At 58.0% G+C, this 17,343-nt stretch overlaps 1 protein-coding gene across 9 annotated transcripts in view; it reads right to left on the bottom strand.

The window, feature by feature from the left end:
* Kifc3 (kinesin family member C3) overlaps positions 1-17,343 on the bottom strand; it is a 74,512-nt gene that overhangs the window by 4,956 nt on the left and 52,213 nt on the right. For 8 of the 9 annotated variants that reach the window (XM_046435199.2, XM_046435200.2, XM_046435202.2 and 5 more), the window contains 10 exons: positions 16,143-16,345; positions 6,278-6,343; positions 5,729-5,851; positions 5,414-5,653; positions 4,754-4,927; positions 4,163-4,310; positions 3,953-4,083; positions 2,611-2,722; positions 1,356-1,537; positions 482-586 (listed from right to left, as the gene is read on the bottom strand). In XM_046435199.2, the coding sequence (XP_046291155.1) occupies positions 482-586; positions 1,356-1,537; positions 2,611-2,722; positions 3,953-4,083; positions 4,163-4,310; positions 4,754-4,927; positions 5,414-5,653; positions 5,729-5,851; positions 6,278-6,343; positions 16,143-16,345 (1,484 nt within the window). The remainder of the gene's footprint in view (positions 1-481; positions 587-1,355; positions 1,538-2,610; positions 2,723-3,952; positions 4,084-4,162; positions 4,311-4,753; positions 4,928-5,413; positions 5,654-5,728; positions 5,852-6,277; positions 6,344-16,142; positions 16,346-17,343) is intronic. The other variant, XM_058575941.1, reaches the window with a different exon arrangement.

Raw genomic sequence — 17,343 nt, forward strand, 5'->3', positions numbered from 1 at the left:
AAAAGAGCTGGGGAGGTGGTTCAGTGGTTAAGCACTCCAGGGTTCAATTCCAGTACCCGCCCCCAAAACTGGGTTCCCACAACAGCCATCACGTGGCCAGTCTCTCCCAGTGCCCCGGGATGCCTGTGAGGCCCCACCCCATGCATCCCACACCCTGGTGCAGCTCGAGGCAGCCATGAAGGAGGGGGAGGCTCTGCACAGTGTGTGGGGAGAGAAGGCTGCGTCCTGAGGGGCACTGCGGGGGCCTGCGCTGGACGAGACCCTCTGACGGCTTGCTGCCTTGCATGCTGTCCCCACCACCTGTCCTGCTGGGACACGGCAGTGCTCTGGGGCAGGAAGCCCCTCTTCGGGCCAGGAGCTGACTCAGGTCTGATAGCCTCTGTCCCCAGGGTGGGTGCAAGGGCCAAAGGAGGTGAAGCAGGCTCTGCGCCACACCCTGGGGGTGACGAGGGAGCCCCAGCAGCAAAAGGGGTGCACCCACCTCCATGGTGTAAGTCTTGCCGGCGCCCGTCTGGCCGTAGGCGAAGATGCAGACGTTGAAGCCGTCGATGCAGGAGGTGATCAGGGCCTGCACCTCCTGGAACACCTGGAAGGATGCGGGGGGCAGAGAGAAGGCTTCCAGCGCCCTGCGACCAGGGGCCCAGTCCAGCCACCTCCCCTGCCCAGGGCCCTTTCAAAGTGACAGAACTGTAGCAGCCAGCTCCCTCTTAGGGACTCCTGAGTAGCGAGTCACCACCCAGGACACATCAGGGGGCACACACTGCCCACAGAGGCCAGCAGGGGCCCAAGAAGGGCTGAAGACAGAGGCAGCACGGCCTGGTACCGCCTCTGGCCTGGCCTTCCTGCCAGGGGACAGGATGGAGCAAAGGAGGCCAGCTGTGGGAGCAGGAGGGCACAGGACAGGCAGCCCTGGCAGGTTAGCTGGGTGGAGGTGACAGAAGAATGAAGCTAAGACATGAGGTCCTCACACCGCTGAGGGCTGGGCACTGGGTGTTGGAGTCCTGAGCCACCATACCAGTGCCTGGAGGCCCCGGGCATGCAGATGGGGGCCGTGGTCAGGAGGTGAGGCCATGGTCAGTGGGTGGGAAGGCTCGCCTGGTTCTCCCCTTCCTGAAGGAGGCTTCTTTTGGCCATGCTGGGAATCATCCCAGGGCCCAGCCCCCCTAGGCAAGCACCCTACCACTGAGCTGTACCCCCAGTCCTCTGAGGCCCCTGCTCTTGGCTTTCTACTCCCTTTTCTCCCAGAGGGAAGGTGAGAGGGACTCTGGGGCCCCACTTGTCAATCCCATCCCCACTGTTTTGTCTATTCTGTCCCCCTTTTCCCTGCAGATGCTGTCCCCCAGGGCCACACTCACATCTTGCTGTGAGGCCCACGGGGAGAAGACCTTGTCCAACTCAAAGGACACAGGCTTGCCCTTATGCAGCAGGTGGATGATGGAGTCATCATCGGGATCAAAGGTCACAGCGTTGGTGGCCTCAGGTCCTTCCCCGTCCTCTTTCGTGACTGGTCGGACACGAGCAATGACCCGGATGTTTCCTGGGGTGGTTTGGGTTGGAGAGATGAGCCCAGGCAGGGTTAGGACCAGGCAGACTAGGGGCCCAGGAGTCACAGCCTCCCAGGACAAGGTGGCCCACAGCTGTTATTAGTCACTCACAATATAGTATGGGTTCACTTAGTACATTTCCTCCTGGGCAGACTACTCAAGAGTGGGGGTCTTGCCTTGAACAGGGAGCAAGGTCAGCCATGGGGCTCAAGACTGCACCCAGTCTTGGGGAGACCTCCTGTCTGGATTCCATCTACACCATGAGGAGCTTGGGGCCCTATGAGCCCAGGGACTTGTCCTATCAATCTAAAAGGTCACCGTGAAAACCAGGACAAGGCTTGGGCACCAGACGGGCCAATAGGACCAGAGAGACAGTGGACAACTGGCATGGTTATCTAACAGGCACAGACAGTGGGACAGCTCGGGCCACCCTCTTGTTCCCAGCCCCTTTGTGGGATCTCTGTGCTCCTGCAATGGAGACGAAGTGCCCCTGCGCCCAGCTTGGCCGTGCCCTCCCTCCCTCTCCGACTCACAGGCCAGATCAGCTCTGGCTCTGCCTCCTTGGGCAGCCCCCTGCACCGTGGGGCCCTGCACCTGGCCACGGGGCAGGGTTAGGGGTTTCCCCCTGACTTCTCATCACTGGCCACTCCCCGGCTAAAGTGAGCACAGTGGGTGCGGGCACAGCGTCTGGGCCACAGCCGAACCCCCGGGGTGTGGAACACCTCCAGGTCCTCCCTGGAGCTCGGGCAGGGAAGGGTGACATTCTCAGCTTGACCAGGCCCCAGGACAGAACAAGTGGCACTCCAGCCACCCACCACCCAGCACTGCAGCACCACAGGCTCCCCTCGGCCACCAGGGCCTGGAGAGTAACCTGCCATGGCACCGGAGCTCCAGAGCTGGGCCAGTGACCGCCACGTGGCAAGGCCCCCGGCTTCTCTGTGCCTCCATTCCTTGTCTACAGAGAGATTTCAGTGGCTCTCGAGGACAGGGCACAGCTCGGAGGGTGGCCGCTGAGCCAGTTCGGGGACCGTATGCCGTCACGCCAGCCCACGTCCCCGGGAGTCACCTTTCAGCCGCACCAGCTCGTTGTGGCACTTCTTGCGCAGCTGCAGCTCCCGGCGGTACTTGCGCAGCAGCTCCTGGTTGTTGGTGTTGACCTCCTCGATGGCCTGGCCGATCTGGAGGGACACGCGCCGTGGGAGGGGCGGACTCCATCAGCCTCGCCCCTCCAACGGCCCAGCCCAGCCGGACGCCGACTGCTGCCCTGGACTGGGCTTGACACGTGCCCGATTTCCCATGACCCCTCGGAGAGGTACTGCCAGCATCCCCCTGTCATGGGCCCCCAAGCCTAAGCCAATAGCTCAAGGTTACCCTGGGGACAAGCAAAGAGCGGGAATCGCCTCCCTCCACAGCACTAGCACTACTCAAGTCAGCTAGGCTCAAATTCCAGCTCCACCCAAGTTAGTGGGGGGACCTGAGACAACTGGACCAAGGCTTTGAGTCTCACTCTTCTCATCTGTAAAGTGGGGGTAACGTGTGGAACTCGGAAATCTGTAGGAGCTGATAGGGAAAGATTTCCATGGTATACAAAGCCACAGGTCCAGTACCTGCCCCTGTCCAGTAATGTCCCCCGTCAGGTAAAGGGAGTACATATGCTGACCATGTACCTGTTCATGATGCTCAGAACATCCGGGGAAAGAGCAGGGAGACAGGTGGCCCTAGGCAAGGGGATGCAGTGGCCAAGAGCCCCTTCCTTTCCACGCCCCTCTGCAGGGCTTGGCTTTTCACCATGTCCATGTGTTGCAAAACTTTGGGGGTGTGGGGGCTACTGAGGATTGAACTCAGGGGCACTCGACCACTGGGCCACATTCCCAGCCCTATTTTGTATTTTACTTAGAGACAGGGTCCCACTGAGTTGCTTAGCGCCTTGCCATTGCTGAGGCTGGCTTTGAACTTGCGATCAGCCTCCCGAGTGGCTGAGATTATAGGCGTGCACCTATGCGCCCGGCTACAGAACTTTTTTTAAAGGAGAGCTATTTTCTATGTATGGACTCTGGAAAGAGCTGTCGGACAAATTCAAGGATCCAAAGGCCGTGAGAGGCCCAGCACAGAGCTGATATCGTGGCTCACTTGCCTAGCTCGCTGGGTTCAATCCTCAGCACTGCAGAAAATAAAGGCATTGTGTAAAAAAAAAAAAAAAAAAAAAAAGGCCTAGCCTGCAGGTGGCCCTATTCCCATACTGCACAAGTACAGCTGTAGAGAACTGCCTCGGGGGTTGGCTCCGTGGCAGAGCTCTTGTCTGTGTGTGCAAAGCCCTGGGTTCAGCCACCAAAACCACACGCAAAATTAAACATAGCAGATAAAGGAACATGTGCAGCACATCTGCCCAGATTCTAGGCCTCGCTCACCTCGGCCTTGACGCTCCTGAGGGCCTCCTGCAGTAGCAGGGGGAAGCCGCGCACCTGCCGCTTGAGCCCGTTGTAGTCGTTGGTGAGGGTCCTCAGCGCTGGCTGTAGTGTCAGCAGGTTGGTTCGGACACCTATGGGGACACGAGAGGTATGAGGCTGACGGTATGAGGCCAAGGCATGGGACGGATGGGGCCCAGGCAGCAGGCTCACCTGCCAGGTTCTCGTGCACGGCCTTCATCTCCACCTGGGCTCTGGCAAAGGCCTCCTCGATGGCCCGGTTCTTGTCCTCCTCCAGGGACTGCATCTCCTCCAGCATCTGCCCGTGTGCCCGCTCCAGCTCCGACTCATACATGGCGATCTGGCAACCAGGCCAAGAAGGCTCAGTGGTCACGAACCGGGGAGGCAGGTACCAGGAAAGAAGCCACACTCCAAGCAGTGAACCTCACTCCCAGGGAGGGGTAGTATGGCCGACTCTGTCCTCCACACAGGGCTGTGAGCTCCATGCACTACCACCTCCTGCATCAGCCCCTGCGCCAACCTGGTCCAGGCACAGAACAGATGCTGGGCTGGGCTGGGCTGCAGTAAAGACATGCTGTGATCATGATGCTGTGTCCCCACCGTGCAGGAGGGTCTTTGACCAGATCATGTTACAGACGAAAAAACAGAGAACTTGCCCTTGGCCACTTACTTGGCCATCAAAGAAATGAGGGACTGGACCCCCCAGTCTCTGGGGTCCTCAAATACTTAACCCCTGCACTGTACAGAGGGCCTGGCTCAGCATGCACCCCACGGCCCACACACCTGCGCCCGGAGCTGCACGGTCAGCTGATGTGAGCTCTGCAGCTGCTGCTCCATTTCTTTCAGCACCTGCCGCTGCATGGCCACCTGCTCCTGTAGGTGCTGGTTCCGGGCCTGGGACTCACTGAGGGCCTGCTTGGTCTTGGGTGACTCCACCTCCACTGTCTTGATGACATACTGCAAGGTGAGGGGAGGATGGGCGCATGGAGGCGTGTGGGTACCTGAGTCACAGCTGGCCACTGGGGAGCCTCGGGGATGTCTCTTCAAGACTCCCCACAGAAATGACAGGAGCTGCAAGGTCCCAGCTTTGCAGACTGCTGCAAATCTGGCTTCCTGGAATCTTCTCGTCTCAACAAAGCCTGCACCATGACCTGGCCGCAGCCCAGCCTGGCCCGGGGCACTCGGGAGGGTGCAGAATGGAGAGGCTGCGCTTCATCTGGGCCTGGCATACGGGGGGCACCTCTGCCACTGCTTGCTGGATACCTAACTGGGCCTGGCCCTGATTCGCAGAGGGAAGGGACAAGAGAGCACCGACTGGAGGATTCCTCTGGCGACTGGCACCTGTTCACCAGGACAGCTGCTGCTGCGTGCCAGCCCGGCCCTGGTGCCACGGGGCCGAAGCTTGTGTAGGGTCCCGCTCCTGGCTGCCCGCTGGTGGCTCACCTTGACAGGCGGGGACTGGGCCCGCAGGCTGGCAATCGTCTCGTGACTGTCACGCAGGCGCCGGCTCAGCCGCTCCTCCTCCTGGGCCTTCTCGGCCAGGCAGTCCTTGAGCCTGAGCTCCACCTCGGCCAGCCGGTCCGTCTTCTGCTGCACCTCCAGGTTCAGCTCCGACAGCGCGCCCTTGTTCTCCGCCACCTCCAGCTGCAGCTGGGAGAGCTGGTCACGGAGCCGGGTGCTCTCCTGCGGGGGGTCAGGGGCCCTCTGAGCACTGGGTTCCCCGTGGGGAGCTGAGCCCGGCCCGGGCGAGCGCCTCACCTGGCTGTGCTCGCAGCCCGGGCAGGGTCCCGCCGGCTGGGCCCGCCACTCCTGCAGCTCCTGCCTCAGCCGCTCGTTCTCCACCATCAGCCGGTCCCGGTGCTTCTCCAGGTCGGTGCCTCCCTGCGGAGAGCCAGGGCCCAGGGGGGGCATGTGGCAAGGACAGGTGGCACAGCAAGAAGGGCAGACGGAAGGCGTGCAAGGGCAGGGAGAGGGAGAGAGGCGAGGAGCGACGGAGGAAGGAGAAGAGGGACAGGGAGGCGAGCAGGAGCCCAGGGAGCCCTGGAGACAGCAGGGGGAGAGGGGTGAGCAGGGCCCCGCTGGCCCGCCCCTCCGCCTACTTTCCTGAGTGTGAAAGTAACAAGAAGTCACACTTATGCTCAGAGTTCACACTCCTGTTTTACGTAAGCCAAGGAGAACCAGCCCCCTCCGCTCAGGAGCCACACCACGGGCACCAGCTAGGGCAGTAGTCTCTGGGTGGGACGTGAGGGCTGGGAGACAGGGCCGGGGTGCAGGGGACAGCCCCCGGGGGGCCCTGCAGAGCCTCACCAGCTCGGAGCGCAGTCGGCTCACTTCCTGGGCCTGGCTGATGAGCTTCTCCTTCAGACTTTCCACCTGCGGGCACAGAGCCAGGGAGGCTGAGCCTGGGCCCTCACCTCAGCCCTCCCCGTCCTCCTTCTGCACCAGTTCAAGGGCCCACCAGGCTTCTCCCAGCCCCTCCCCAGCCACAGCCTCAGGCCAGGCCTGAGACTCCAAGTAGGAGGAAGCTGGCCTGCGCCACAGCCTTCAGCGCCTGTGGTCTGAAGTGCAGCCGAGGGGCAGGGAGGCCCTTAGCCACTCAGCCAGACCCTGTCTTTAAATAAAATAGAAAAGAGCTCCCCAGCTCTTTGTGGCTCAGTGGTTAGGAGAGCCCTGAAGACAGCGCGGGAGGAGAGGGTGAGCAGTGGTTAAGTGCCTGGGTCCAATCCTGGTACCAAAAAAGAAAAGGCTGAGGCACAGAGGCGTCTCTCGCTGGGCCGGGCTCGCCCCAGAAGCAGCTCTAAGACAGACTCGGGATCCCTGCTTGGCACAGACCCCTGTATTCATGTCTGTAATTTTAAAAGGGCCCTCAAATCATATCAAGCCCAGGCCCCGCAAGCCATGGATTCATCCCTGCCTAGTGCTCAGAATTTTCTTCTTTGAGTAGTTTCTGGCAAGTTGGCCTGTGGAGCCAGGTCTGCCCACAGCCAAAGCACGCCTGGCACCTGTGTCCACCCCTGACCCCAGTCTCCTTTGCAGGAGAGCCATGGCTGACCAAAGCTGAGAGAGAAAGGGGGGTGTTCACCCCATCAGCAAGCAGTGGCACCCTATAGTGGCTAGAGCCACAGGGGGCCAGACCCTAGAGCACAGACCCCAGGACGGTGACCCTTCCCTGTCCCCAGCTGACCCATAGGCCTCAGACACCTCAGACCCTGGGCCTGCAGCAGGAGCCTCCCACCCCCAGGAGCCTCTTCTCAGGAAATAACAGGCAGAAAAGACCTCAGCACCAGCATTCACCAGAGTGTATTTGGGTTCTCTTCCAGAACATTCTGTAATGACCACGTCTCACCTGGGAAAAGGCTCAGTGAGAGTCAGGCTTACTCTGGTGGTTCAGGAGGTTTACATAAGCTAGCCACAAAAACACTGGGTTCCAATGACTAAATGACAGGTGACAATGTCCATCACCTACAGGAGCCAGCCCGGTAAGGCGGGTGAGGGGCTGTGTGGGATCAGATGCCCAAGAGCCACCCAAGGAGGCAGCCACATGTGCTCCCCATGTCCCTCAACCAGGGGGACACACCCCCTTTTCTCTCAAGGGAGGCTGATACTGGATTTGGGGGTGTGCGGAGCTGCTCCATTTTATATTGTTGGGATGTCGTTCATCAAGCCTGTGGGCAGCCCTTGACCTTGGACGTCAGGGCCTCCTGGGGCTGGAGTCAGCGGGGCCTCTGCTTCCAGGTGGCTCTGGGAGGAATGGGCCAGGAGATCTGCCCTTCCTTCAAAAAAAGCCCTGCTTGCTCCTGGGTGGGAGGGGTGTCCTAAGACACAAGACCCAGCTGGGGGTGGACGATCCTACCAGCCTGCCCATGGCCACCTGGGGGACATGCAGGTGACCTGAGGGCCAAATCTGTCACGCTGTCACCACCCCCTGCCCGCCCCCAGTGTCCCCTTTCTGGGGCTGGGAGCCTGGAATGAGGAGGGGCTCCATTCCTCTGCCCCAGAAGGGATTGAGGGGCAGGTCACACGAGGCAGCTTTTCTATGCTAATTCACAACACGGGGAATAGCCTGATGGCCGCCATCGGGGCAGCGCTAGGTAAATGATAGCGTCTGCGTCTCAGCGCAGTGCCGCTGGCCGGGATTCTGTTCTAGAGTTTGTGTGAAGTTTGAAGAGTTCTCAGTCCCGCCTCTCGGCTGCCTCCTGACTGCTTCCCAGACAAGCCCAGAGAGGACCTGGAGTCTCTGACCAAGGGGTTGATTTTGTCTTGTTCATCACCCTGCTGGGGATGGAAGCCAGGGCTTCACACACCACACGCGACCACGAAGCCCCCTCCCCTCCCCTTTCTCAACCCCCTCTCCCCCACACACACCCCAGGTCTGCCCAATGCAGCTGTCAACATGAAAAGCCAAAGCAAGATTCCAGGGTGGGAGGGGTCTCAGGCTGAAGAGCTACAGCCGACCACCCCTGATGCTTCTCAGCATTAGACACTGCTGAAAGTCCCAAGTGTGTTCCCTGGAGTCCCCTCACCCTGGACTATGTCCTGGGTCTACGTCCAGCTTATGCCAAGGTCTGGGCACCTCCCCCAGCCACTCCCCTCCCCAGGGCTGTGCTCTGACCTCAACCATCTCGATGCCTGCACTCGGGCCCGCCGATGCCTTGAAAGAGGGTTTTGCAGGTTGGCTGGGTTACAGGTGCCCCTCCCGGCCTGCCCCTCATGCTGGGCCTTTCTGGCATCACAATGGGGCCTGGGTGCTCCTGGCTCTGGAATCAGCCAGGAGCAGCATCCAGGAGGTAGGACTGTGATGGGGGGCTTGCCCTTAACAGGGGAGGAGGGTTGCTTTGGTCAGAGATGTCAGACGCTAAGTCACCTCCTGGGACAAGTAGCATGCAGCAGAGCAGGTAGACTGACCCTTTCAGGCACCCTGGCCAAGGTGACTCAGGCTGCTCAGGCCCAGGCAACTGAATGACTCTATGGGCCCTGCAGGCCAGCTCCATCAGGGGCTGGGAATCAAGAACACCAGCCCAGGAGGGGGACCCTCACCCTCCACGCAGAGGGCTCGCTCCAGGAGGGCTGGGGGCAAGACCAACCTCCTCTTGGACTTGAAGGCACAGCGGGCAAGACTCACAGGGTTAGGGACGGTGAACAAGAAGTCAGAAGCAAGCAGGGCACCCAGAGGACCAGACAGGAGACAGGGCTGGGAGCAGTGGGGCGTGGAGAGGGGGGAGCCAGCGATGGCCGCCCGTGGCGGTCAGCCTAAGAGGGGAGGGCCACGCCCAGTGTGGGGCCACCATAAGTAGCTGCTCAATAAATACTGGCAGTGACATCAAGGGGCATTGTGCACACGCCTGAGCCAAAGGCCAAGTCACAGGGGAGCACAGCCTCCCAACCAGGTTGCGGAAAGTGTCCCAGGCCAGCCCAGGGGTCAACTCAGAGTTCAGCAGGGCCAGCCTGGGCAGGTGTCACCCCCTTCCTGGTGGTTCCCAGCCAGAGAAGACGAGTCTCGGTGCAGGGGCCTCAGCCCTGCCCTGCTGAGGGCCCAGGAAGCCGGGGCTTCTGCTGACCTGACAGAAACCTGCATTCACTTGTCAGGGCAGAATGGACGGGGGGCGGGGGCGCCCTGGTCTGTTTTATCAGCTGTCAGCTCCTGAGGCGGCCAGCCTGCTCATTACCTCCCTACCGCCCGCCTCGCCTCGCCTGGGCAGTGTGGTCACCTGCTATTGGCTGTGGCGGAGCTGGGAGGGCCTCAAGGGAGCAGCCTGGAGCCCCTCGGGAGCACCCCTTTCCAGCCACTGTCCCCATCCTGCCCCAACACTCTGCCCCTCCTGATATGCTGGCTCGTGGCTCTGTGACCACTGGCCAGGCCTGTCTGCCCTGTCCACTCAGCTGCCAAGAGTTCACACTTACGTCCTTTTGCCCCTGAGGAATAGGAATAGCATGGAGAACAATGGATTCTCCAGCCAGACTGCCCAGGTCCTAACCCAGACCCCTCTCACATGCAGGTGACCTGAGGTGACCTTGGAGGGGCATCTTTACTTCTCCGTTCTCTTTATTTTCCTCATCTGTATGATCGGGCTACCTCACCATGGCTCTCTTGGATATCAAATGAGAAAATATACACGAACCACTTACAATAGGGCCCAGCACCCTGTTACAGATTGAGTGTACTTTATCTCAAATGCTTGAGACCACATTTTTTAATTTCAGATTTTGGAATATTTGCATATATGTGATAAAACATCTTGGGGATGGGATCCAACTCTATGACAGGCATAGTGGCTCATGCCTGTAATCCCAGCAGCTCAGGAGGCTGAGGCAGGAGGACTGTAAGTTCAAAGCCAACTGCAGCCAAAGTGAGGCACTAAGCAACTCAGTAAGACCCTGTCTCTAAATAAAATACAAAAAAGGGCTGGGAATGTGGCTCAGTGGGCAAGAGCCCCTGAGGTTAATCCCCATACCTGCCCCCCAAAAAGTTTATTTATGTTTCACACATGACTTACACATAGCCTGCAGGTAATTTTATATAATATTTTTAATAATTTTGCATACAGTATAAAATTTGTGTGCACTGAGCCATCAGACTTGTGGTACGATGTTGATACTCAACGTTTTAGATTCAAGAGAACTTTGGATTATTTGATTCCGGATTATCAACCTATACTAGAACGAAAGGTCTGCAAAGTCAGGGATTTTTATCTATGGTGCCCAGTGCTAAATGCCCCAAGCCTGGCACATAGTAGGTACTCAGTAAATACATGGGGGATGAATGCTCAGTAAATACATGGGGCTGGGCAGAGCAGGGCCTGTGGGTGAGGCTGGTACATGTGTGAGACGAGGGGTGTGGACAGGTGTGGAAGGGAGGTGTGGAAGGGTGCTCACAGCACCCCCAAAGGCCGGAGCTGCCAGCCCACTACGGCAGTGACTGCTGTGTCAGGAATGTCCACCCAGAGAAGCCACAAAATCAGTTGTGTTTCTATGACAATTCAACAAGAAAAAGAAGAAAATAATTCCTTACAATAGCATCTAAGAGACTAAAATCGCTAGGAATGAACATAATCAAGGAGGTGAAAACTTCTACATTGGAAAACTACAAAAGTTTGCTGAGATTAAAGCAGGGCTGGGGCTGAGACCTGGCGCACAGGTTGGCATGAGCAGGCCCTGAGTGCGGTCCCCAGGACTGAAGGGAAAAAAAAAAGCAGAGATTAAAGAAGACACCAAGAAATGAAATGCCATCCTGGAGACTTCATATTGTTAAGGTTTCGATGTATCCAAAGTCATCTACAGATTCAATGCAACCCTTGAAATTCCAACGACATTTTTAAACAGATAGTAATAAATTCACACTAAAATTCATAGGGAATCTCAAGGGACACCAAATAGACAAAACAATCTTGGAAAAGAACAACCAGGAGGAAGTCTCACATTCCTGACTTCAAAATGCAGAGCTGCGGTGATCAAAGCAGGGTGGCCATGGCGATCCCATTTAAAGACAATTGGAAAGGAACAAAAGACTCAGAATTCAGTTCTGACAAGACCATTTAATGGTAAAGGTCAGTCCTCTCAGCGAGTGGTGCTGGAAGCCTGCAGGTATGTCCACATGCAGAAGAATGAAGCTGGACTTTACAGACAAAAAATAATTCAAAATGGACCAACTAAATATCACAGATAAAACTGCAACACTCTGAGAAGAAAGTTCATGGCCTGGAATTTCACAATGATTTCTTGGATATGACCCTAGAAAGAATACAAGCAACAAAAGAAAAAAAACAGATAAGTTGGTCTTCATAAAAATTAAAAACTTTGCGGGGCATGGTGGTACATGCCTGTAGTCCCAGGGATTTGGGAGGCTGAGGCAGGAAGATGGCAAGTTTGAGGCCTGCTTCAGCAACTTAGCAAGGCTTTGACTCAAAATAAAAAGTAAAAAGGGCTGAGGATGTGGCTCAGTGGTTAAATGCCCCTGGGTTCAATTCCTATACTACTACTACTACTAATAATACTAATAATAAAATAAAAACTTTTGCATAACAAAGTATACTAATGGAATAAAAAGGCAATGGGAGATAAACTTGCATCATGAACTCTTACAACTCAACAACCTGATTAAAACAGAGGCGAAGAACTAGGTTACACATTTTCTCCAAAGATGATACACAACTGGCCGAAATGCCCAGGAGAAGATGCTAGCATCACTAAGCATTAGGGATGCACAAATCAGAACTACAGTGAGATGCCACTTCACAGCACTGGTATATAGATACAGCCTGCACGCCTGTAATCCCAGGGTTCCAGAGGCTGAGCAGGAGGATCAGAGTTCACAGCCAGCCTCAGCAACTTATGGAGGCCCTAAGCAACCCAGTGAGACCCTGTCTCTAAATAAAATATAAAAAGGCTGGGGATGTGGCTCAGTGATTAGGCACCCCTGGGTTCAATCTCCAGTACCAAAAAAAAATAATAAATTGTGACAAAAATAAGTGTTGGTGAGCCTGTGGGGGGAGTGGAACCCTTGTGTGTGGCTAGGAGGAAGGTCAGATGGTACAGCCGCTATGGAACCCAGTAGGGCAGCGCCTCAGAAAATTTAGCAATGCAATTACCATCTGATCCAGTAATTCCAATCCTGAGTCTATTCCCAAAGGAATTGAGGCAGGGACCTGAGGAAGTATTTGCACACCCACATTCACAGCAGCGTTATTCATAATCGCCAGAAGGTGCAAGCACCCCACTGATGAGTTCAAGGGTAAACGAGTGAACAAGCAATGTTGAGTGTTTACACAAGGAATAGTCTTCAGCCTGTAAAAGGACAATCTGGACCCCATGCAACAGGAGGAGTCCTGAGGACGTTATGCCAAGTGGGGTGAGCCAGTCACCGCTGGGACCCTACTCAGGATGCACCGAGTGCCATCCAGGCCGAATGAGGGACCCGATGGCTGCCGTGGATGTGGATGCTCTTCACACCCAGACTCTGCACTTCAACATGGTCAAGGCAGCAATTTTTACCCCCCGTGCATTCGACTGCGATTTTTGAAAAATGGTTAAAATTGGGTTTTTTGTTTGTTTTTTTGGTACTAGGAGTCAAACTCAGGGGCACTTGACCACTGAGCCCCAACCCTATTTTGTGTTTTGTTTAGAGACAGGGCCTCACTGAGTGGCTTAGCACCTCACCATTGCTGAGGCTGGCTTTGGACTTGCCATCCTCCTGCCTCAGCCTCCCCAGCTGCTGGGATTACAGGCGTGCACCACTGTACCTGGCTTAAAATGGGTTTTTAAAAACAGGTCAAACAGGACTCAGTGGCGACCCAGCGCTGGTCTCCTGGACTGCAAGCCCTGAGGACGCCCTGGATGGCTCTGCCTCAGGGTGCAGGGAGGAGAGGCGGGGGCCGCTGGGCAGCGCAACGCTGGGGAACCTGAGGGACCACGAGCCACGGCTCCAGAGACGTCCATAAGAGGACAGGAGAGCGGGAGGCCACGGGACATGGCCTGGGGCTGTGGTTGCCAACACGCAGTAGGGTCCTTGGGACCAGTCACCAGAGCAGGACCAGTGGCCTTTGTGACCTGGACCTTCTGGGTGCCTGGGGTCTGTAGCCCCCTGCCCTGAGTGCTCTCATTATCAGAAACACCACATGTGACAGTGACAAAGAGGTCCGACAAGCCCAGGTGCCAAGAGTGACAGTAGCAGGCACATGTGTTCCATCATCTCCCAGTGGGGCCAGAGGCTTGGTGAGAAGGTCACCTGGCCCCCTCAGTCCTGTGGTGGGTATTGTCATCATGCCCACTGCACAGGAGGAAGAGCTGAGGTCCCCAGGGGCAGGACTGAGGTGGCCCGACTCTGTGGTGACCTCGGCTGCCGCTGGGACCTGGCTGCCTGGCAGAGTCCCCACGGGCCTGCAGAATACACTGAGAGCGCCACAGGCAGGGGCGAGTCTGGACAAGGCCGGGACCAGCACTGAGAACCGGGCAGTGGGCACCCCACGGTGGCCTTTCCTCCGGGAAGAGCACTCAGGGACGTGGAAATCGGCGTCCGACCACAGCCAGGCCACGAGGGACCAGACCTGGCAGGACAGGCGCCCGGGCGGCGTCACGCTCCCCAACTGGTTTTCCATCCTCCCTCGCAGCTGACCCACCCAGTAACCACAGAGCCACGTGTACGAGCTCTTTCAGAGCCGGGGACATGAAGGCTCAGGTGACTTCCTGCGGAGGTCCAGCCGGAGTAGCACAGCCAGGATGAGGGTTCTGCTCCCAGGACTCCAAATCCAACACGCGCCCCAGTGATGGTGGGGGTGACGGTGGCGGCAACCCCAGTAACGCGCGGGGGTCACCTCACCCAGGTGCTGTGGCTACAGCCGCTTTACAGACGAGGAGGCTGAGGTTCAGAGTGGTCGTTAACTAGCCCAAGGTCATATGGCTAACGAGCAGGGCCACTCCAGGGCTTGACCCTGGCTGGCTCCAGGCCCAGGCGGAGGCCCCGTCTCCTGGGGTCAGACCCTCCAGAAAGCAGCCCAGAGACCTGGGGTTTCAGGGATGTCGATGAGAAATTTCCAGAAAAGTGCTGGAAATCAGCAAGTTCACAGGTGAAACCTGAGCAGAGACGGGGACTGTTCTGAGCTCCCAGGCCACCGGGGGAGAGGGCTGGGGTTCTCCTCCAGGAGGCGGGAGAGCTGGGGCCCAAGGACACCAAAAGCCAGGGTGTCTCTCCTTCCACTTGCCCGCTTAAAAAGTCAGTCGGTTTTGCCAACTAAAAAGAAAGAGAGTTTTTAAAAATGTGTTTCAAGTAGTAAAAGGCCCCATGTTACTTTGATCCTATGAGACGTCAGAAAAGGAGAAGCATCAAAATAGTAGATTATGGCTGCCCAGGGCTGGGGGAGGGGAAGCAGGGAATGACTGTCACTAGGTCTTTTTAGGGTGATGAAAATGACTTAAAATTAGGGGTGACGGGTGCATCGTCATCCTGACATACTTACAACCACCAAACTGACCTCCTTAAAGGGGTGGATTTAATGGTCTATGAATTGTCTCCACAAAGCTCTTAAAAATAAAAAATAAAAAACTTGTTTGAAAAGTGGTGTCTAGTCAACCTAAACAAGGGAGGGAGGTGCTGCTACTGAGTTCTTGCCTTGGGCCAGATGTGTGACCTCCAGGGTGGGCCCTGACCCAACCACAGCCCCCAGGGCAGCACTTCCAGCCTCTCTCCACCTGCTGCCACAGTCCCTTTGCACTGGTTGTTTCTTGGGCCCAGAAGACACTTCCCTCAGCTCTGTGCCTGACCTCAGCTCCAGGACTGCCTTCTCAGGAGGCTGTTCCTGACCTCAGCAAGTCCTCAAAGCCTTGTGCATGCCCTTCCCGTCACTATTCTCACTTTACATGGAGGCAACAAATGTCCATCTGCCCCCAGGACAGAGCCTCCCCAGGGCAGGGGCTTGCCTGTCCCCCTGAGTATCCCCTCTGCCCAGCCTGGTAGGAAAGGCTCACAGAACCACGAGGAGAACAGGCGGGCACGAGTGGGCACAGGAATGCAGAGCAGGAGCCTCCTGTCATTGGGACAGACGGGCCAAGACAGAAAAGCCGTGAGGTGAGGGCACAAGGGGCCACAGGGAGGCCACAGGGAGGCCACAGGGAGGCCTGCCCAACGCACAGGGGGCAGGTGGGCAGAAGAGAGAGCTCTCAAGAAGAGCCGCAAGAGACGGCCACCCGTCTAGGTGACCTGTTAGATCACAGGATAGAGGAAGAGTGTGGCCCCACACTCTGTCGAGAGAGAGCCCAGGCCGGGAGCCCAAGAGCCCGAAAGCCAGGCCAGGCCACTGACACCGCAGGTGGGGCTGGGGACCGCGGGTGAGCCGGCGGGGCTAAGATGGCCACGGAGACAGGTGCTGAGCCACAAGTCGGGAGCCGAGCCCCAGGAAAGGGGCCCACATGGAGGTGGGGAAGAAGAGAGGGATGAAGAGGGCCAGGGGTCAGTCGCTGGTCCTCTTGGACAGCTCCACGCCTGGTACAGCACTTCCTGAAGGGGACACCTGGCCCCACAGGCGACGGGGCAGGAGGAAGGTCGGGAGGGAGGCCCAGACCTCTGGTTCTTGCACCCTGCCCTCTAGCACGTGCCGAGGCTGCTCAGAAGACCCCGTCTCCCTCCAGCGCCCTCCACGCTCGCTCCACAGTGGACCTCTGCTGTCCCTGCCTCCCCGGGTACCTGGTTCTGCAGCTGGGCGGATGTGGCTTGCTGGTCACTGTCGTGGAGGGCCAGCCTCTCCCGTAGGACCACCAGCTCCTCCTGAAGCTGGCACTTCTCCTCCTGAAGCTGGGACATGGCCTCCACCATCCTATGCACCACAGGGGCTGCGCCCGGAGACCCCGACAGGCTGGAGCACCTCCCGCTGCCAAAGAGCCGCCCACCTACAAGCAAAGTAGCAGCTCATCAGCCGGGCAGCTGGGCCCGCCTGGCCCAGGAGAGGGCCCACTGTGCCAGGGACAAAGGATGGCAGGTGCAGGCCATCCACCATGGGACAGGGACGCCAGCAGAGGTGGCAGGGGCAAGGGAGGCGACAGCATTGAGCCAGCCAGGGGCCTGCAGGCTCCCAGAAGTCACTTCATTGGGAAGCTTCTGGAGATGCCTGGCCACAACCAAGATGCCACTCTGTCGCGGCAGGAGGCTGGGGGACGAGCCTCCCCTCCGCCAGCCTGCAGGCAACCGCTGCTGAGAAAGACCAAGGCAGCACTGTCCCCAGGAGAAATGACTTCCTAAACCTCAAGCTCCCTCGAAAGAGTAGAAGAGAAGCTGTCACCAAAGGAAGCAAGAGCAGTGTGTGCAAGGGGGTCAGCCAGGCCAGCTCCAAGGCCACCTACACGTGGGGACCACATGGGCAACAGAAAGGGACGAACACCCAGCTGGGCGGGGCCTCAGCCCGATGCCTCTTCCTCCCACAGCTTTCCACTGTCCTGTCACCAGGGACAAGACAGAGACAGACAGGCAGACGGGTGAAGGACAGACATGGGTCAAGGCCTTGACCTGCTAACAGGCCTGGCTGCCTGTCACAGCTCACTGGCAGGGCACCAGGAACCAGCCCCGGCTCGGCGGGCAGGGAGCAGGCACGGGGGGGGGGGGGGGGGGGGGGGGGGAGACAGGGAGGCGCAGGGGATCTGCCTCCTCGAGGCCCAAACAGGATCCTGCAAAGTGTCCAGGACTGAAGAGAAGAGGACACCTGCTGGCCAGGGAGTGGCCCTCCACCTCAACCCAGGGCGCCAGGGCTTCTGGGCTCTCCAGGGGTGAAGGAGCCCCCGGACACTATGGCAGAAGCCTCCTGTTGCCCCCACCCCGGCAGCCTCGACCGAGATACAGCAAGGGCCCTCACTGCCCAAGTGGACTGAGGGGGGCGGGGTGGCTCCCAGCTGGG

Source organism: Marmota monax, unplaced genomic scaffold (assembly GCF_021218885.2).
Source record: "Marmota monax isolate L192 unplaced genomic scaffold, Marmota_monax_Labrador192_F-V1.1 WCK01_AAM20220418_F8-fsc00024, whole genome shotgun sequence".
Taxonomy (NCBI): domain Eukaryota; kingdom Metazoa; phylum Chordata; class Mammalia; order Rodentia; family Sciuridae; genus Marmota; species Marmota monax.